The sequence below is a fragment of the Fragaria vesca genome, linkage group LG7, assembly GCF_000184155.1.
Source record: "Fragaria vesca subsp. vesca linkage group LG7, FraVesHawaii_1.0, whole genome shotgun sequence".
NCBI classification, from domain to species: Eukaryota; Viridiplantae; Streptophyta; class Magnoliopsida; order Rosales; family Rosaceae; genus Fragaria; species Fragaria vesca.
Window position 1 is genome coordinate 16,952,030 of NC_020497.1, and position 4,536 is coordinate 16,956,565.

The 4,536-nt window shown below is 34.5% G+C and overlaps 1 protein-coding gene across 1 annotated transcript; it reads right to left on the reverse strand.

The window, feature by feature from the left end:
- Window positions 1–1,225: 1,225 nt before the first annotated feature.
- Window positions 1,226–2,835, reverse strand: LOC101303572 (peptidyl-prolyl cis-trans isomerase D-like). The gene is made up of 7 exons (XM_004308834.1): window positions 2,809–2,835; window positions 2,543–2,686; window positions 2,296–2,361; window positions 2,162–2,216; window positions 1,963–2,048; window positions 1,490–1,749; window positions 1,226–1,379 (listed from the first exon to the last, which is right to left on the reverse strand). Exons 1-7 carry the CDS (start codon window positions 2,833–2,835, stop codon window positions 1,226–1,228), a joined length of 792 nt encoding a protein of 263 aa, XP_004308882.1.
- Between the last annotated feature and the right edge of the window lie 1,701 nt (window positions 2,836–4,536).

The following is a 4,536-nucleotide window of genomic DNA, read 5'->3' on the forward strand; positions in this document are numbered from 1 at the left end:
CTGCACCGTAAGAATAAATGCGAACATCCGCAACTGAAAATAGACTGTATATATATATATATATGTGTGTACATATATATGTATATATATGGTGGTGTGTGCGGGTATAGACCCACATTGAGGGAAAAATGGAGCTGATTTATAATATGTTTGACATGTTTAGTGATGGAGTCAAAATTTTATATTAAGTGGGGCACTCGCAACGTATCAAATATATATAGAAAAAGAAGAAGTCCAAACTTATTGAAAGAAAAAAATAATGCCCAAATTTTATCCAAGTTAAATTAGAATTTTATTAAAGTTTCTAAAAATATTTCAAAAATAATGTTAATCCTCAAAATACATATTACACACACACACACAAAAACAGAAAAGAAAACCCACCAAAACTACTTGTGGTCAAGTGTCTCGAACCAAAGACCTCTTAGTTGCTAAGCAAACTACACTATACTATGCTAAACAAGTAAGATGGTATAAAATTCATACTAGACACTAATAAACTTCAATGGGACACGGGACCGACTCGGTCCCAACGTGCCTCTCCGTCATTGGTCACGTTTTGTAAATGTGTGTATCAAGTATCATATGCAAGTATATACCGTATATTTTCCCATATATATGTATACACAATGGATTTTCAAACAAACAATTGACACAACATTTTCTCTTGCTCATTCATATGAATGAGAAGACTCCAAACACATGGTTTGCGAAAGTTGAATGCTAAACAATTTACTTATTAGTTTCATAAAATAAAAAACAAAAGAAAAAATATACGTATCTGCAATTGAATCATAGCTTTGGTAATTTGTCTTATTAGAGGTAATTACTCAACTTATGACAATTTACAAGTTTATGAACAAATTGTTGTCGATGTAATAACTAGGTTCAATTATATATAAATATGTAAAACAAATATGGTAAATTCATTGTCAATACTTAACTTTGGTTCCAATAACTTGTAATATTATCCAGTTTGTGATGAATAAGGATATGACATTCTTCTACGTACGTACCACAGACAACCCCAATTTACTTGGTCACTATCAGTTTCAAACTCGTTGACAATCGACAAATCAATTTTAAGCACCATTTCATTGTTCTTCTATTTCTTCAAGGAGTAGCAACTCAACATGATACCTGAGTTCTGACAAAACATATTCTATATACATGAAACATGACTAAAGTCATCGGCCGATAAGAAAGACAGAGTAGTCCGAAGGAGTTAAAGGTTATTCCCAGCATCTATCTCTTGCATAATTTCTCCACATTCGACAATGACTACGGGTACTTTTGGTTTTCCTAAAGTTGTTAAGACGTCCTCCATCTCAGAGAGCACCTTGAATCCTTCCACAACCTTGCCAAAAACAACGTGTTCCCTGGCAAAACAAGTCATATAGAGCGTGCATGTTAATATAATTAAAACATGAAACACTTATGTATATATATAACAGTAACCTAATGAATGCTAGCATTTGTTGGTACTTACCGATCGAGATGAGGTAAACTAGAAAACGTGATGAAAAACTGTGATCCAATTGCCAACTGCTCACCATGCATTGCCATTGACACTAAGTAGGGTTCAGCATGCTTCCCCATGTTTGCATCGGTAGTAACTTCAACAAATCTATCTCCGGATAGTGTAGCATACCCTCCACCTGTGCCTGTTAAACGATCAATTAAAGGTTCATAATCACAACTCACAAGTCCAGCCATGTCCTTTGAAGATATTGACAGAAAACGTTGTATCTGCTAAAAAAATAATAGTAATAATAATAACAAGAACTACTTAAAAATCATACCATCACCGGAGGTAAAGTCGCCACCCTACACACAGTGAGAAGAAAAAAAAAAAAAAAACAGAGAGAAGTGAGCAATTGTGTAAGAAAAATATACAAATAACTTGCCATAATCATTCAATATATAAGAGAAAAGAAATAAACATTTAAAAAGGACACATACTTGGGCTGCAAGTCCTTTATTGATGAGATGAAATTTCGATCCTTTATAGTGGAGGACTTGTCCTGGACTTCCAGGTTTGTTGAACCCTATATAACAACATTACAATACATCATACATAATCTTGTTACGGAAGAGAAACTATCACAAATAATCTGACCAAAACGTTTCGTCACAAACAAACATAAAGTTTCAAAACTACCTTTACAGAGATTCCTAAAATTTTCAGCTGTACCTGGCACCAGATGATCAAATAGCTGCACATGCATTTAAGATCAATCAGTTTATACCCTAAAAAGGTAACTCGAAGACGGCCGTATACCGATTTTACAATACCTCAATTATAATCCGTCCCTTGTTGGTTCCATCAATTCCTATCTCCAAATAGACTTGAGGTTTCTTCTGAAATATAATCACAGTAAAACATGATATGTATCAAAACCCAGAATTCTTCTAGTTGCCAAAACAACAATATTACATTAATGATACCAAAGGCAAGAAGAAAAATACTAATTAAAAAAAAAAAAACAAGCACAGATGACACACCCAATATATAAAAGAAAATCAACAAACAAACACTTACCTTGTCAATTTTCTTGTACGTATTCTCCTTTGCATCCTTATATGAGGTGTTGTCCTCTGGCTTGGTCAGGATGGGGATTTTCTTGTTCTTCTTGACCATGGTGACCAGAACGGCGACTACAACCATTATGAAAAGTGTCCAGAGCTGTAACAGTACAATCCATTATGAAAAACAATGGTAATATATTTCTGTTTACTTCTTTCCGCAAGTGCATACAAGGAAAAATGTAGAGTGCATAAATAATGATACAAATGTAGAGTGCATACCATCATCGAGACTGAGGTGGAGACCATTATTGCCAATCAACAGAAGGATGAAACTCTCTTATATGAACCTATCAATTCAATATGAACATGTGAATACCATGTTATTCTCGGTTAAAATTAAGAACCTAGAGCAGTTGAAATATTAATAGTAAAAATACCATGTAATATTCAACAAAGTGACTACGTACATAAAAAGCCTGAATATATGGTACAATTTCGGGTAATATTGTTAAGTACGTTTTAAAAGCCTATTCACTTTTATTTGAAGCTACTGAAGTATGAAGTAATCAAGCAATTAATGTCTTAAAATTCCTTTACTTTCTCGATCAAATTCTACAGCCTCATTGTTAAGAATACAAAATAAAAAATCACTACAGTTAAAAATCACTATAGTTACAGCTATAGCTAACATCTTGAATTCGGGAACAGATAAGACTATTTGATCGGATTCGTGATTCCTGCTGAGTAGACAGGCCAATAGCTAGCAGCTTAATTATATATATCTCATCTACATGAAAAATTATCAGAATATGTTCTCACTTGGACACTTGGTGTTCAGTATATGACAGTACGTAATCCTTCCCTATAATTAAGCACTACAAGAATGCTCATGCTTAGGGTTTTTTTTTTGTTGTCCAAAAAAAAAAAAGAATGCTCATGCTACGTACATACCTGAACGTCGATTTCCACTAGAACCTCTTCGAAAAGCTTCTGATTTATTGATATGGTTTGTGCTTATATAGAAAACAGAGTTATGTTCCAACATACACACGGAATCATGAAGCAATTAACTTGCTTAGCAAGAAAGGGGCTATAACTTCCCGATCCCTTTTCTCCTTTTTTGAGAAGGAAAAACTTTGATAAGAAAACCAGAGTTCAATAATTAAACTCAAGTTATCATGAACGATCGAGTTGACATGTGTTCCTGCATGAGAACGATGAAGATTTTATGGTCAAATCTAGCAAGTCTTTTCCTTTTCGTTTTGGCAGAAAAACAAAAACCAAATCTAGCAAGATTTTAGGAGATCTGAGATCAGATCTAGTAAGAATTTAGGCAAAATATAGAGTTTAGGAAACGAAATAATCTAGAGGATTTGCAAGCTAGAACAGGACGAGTAAAACCCAATATAATTAGGCCTAAAACTGACCGGAATGGCTAACTTTGACAATTAGGTTTTTGGTAAGTGATTTCAATGTCGAATTCCTTGAGGTTTTGGGGATATATTTTTCTGCTAAACTTATGATTTCTTTCCGTTTTATATATATATAAGCACATACCCTGTTCTGTGCTACGTACACGGACAAGTCTTTCTGTTCAACCTCCTTCGTAGTATCATGGATGCAGTAGATATAAAAAATCGCCTGAGTAGTGAATTTTTTGTGTTTCTCCACAGAATGGAAACTTGTTTTCAGTTTTCAACTCTTGATACGGAGAACTCAGAAATTTGCTACTACAGTTTCAAAACAATTCCGAACCACCGTTCCTATGGGGTGGTAAGGAAGTTTTCAAGTTTAGAGGAAGCCAGCAAACACTACGAGAGTTTACTGGATAACCCTGACCCTACATACGTGTTGAAACCGGATGGTCCGTTGGCTCGGAAAAACGAAGAGGACCATGTTTACATGGTCAGGTACTCTCGTGTTTTCGAAGTATTCAACCATTGGACGACTAACTTTCAAAGCAAGAACAGGTCAGATGACGATATATACAGGATTTCTAGGAAAGTC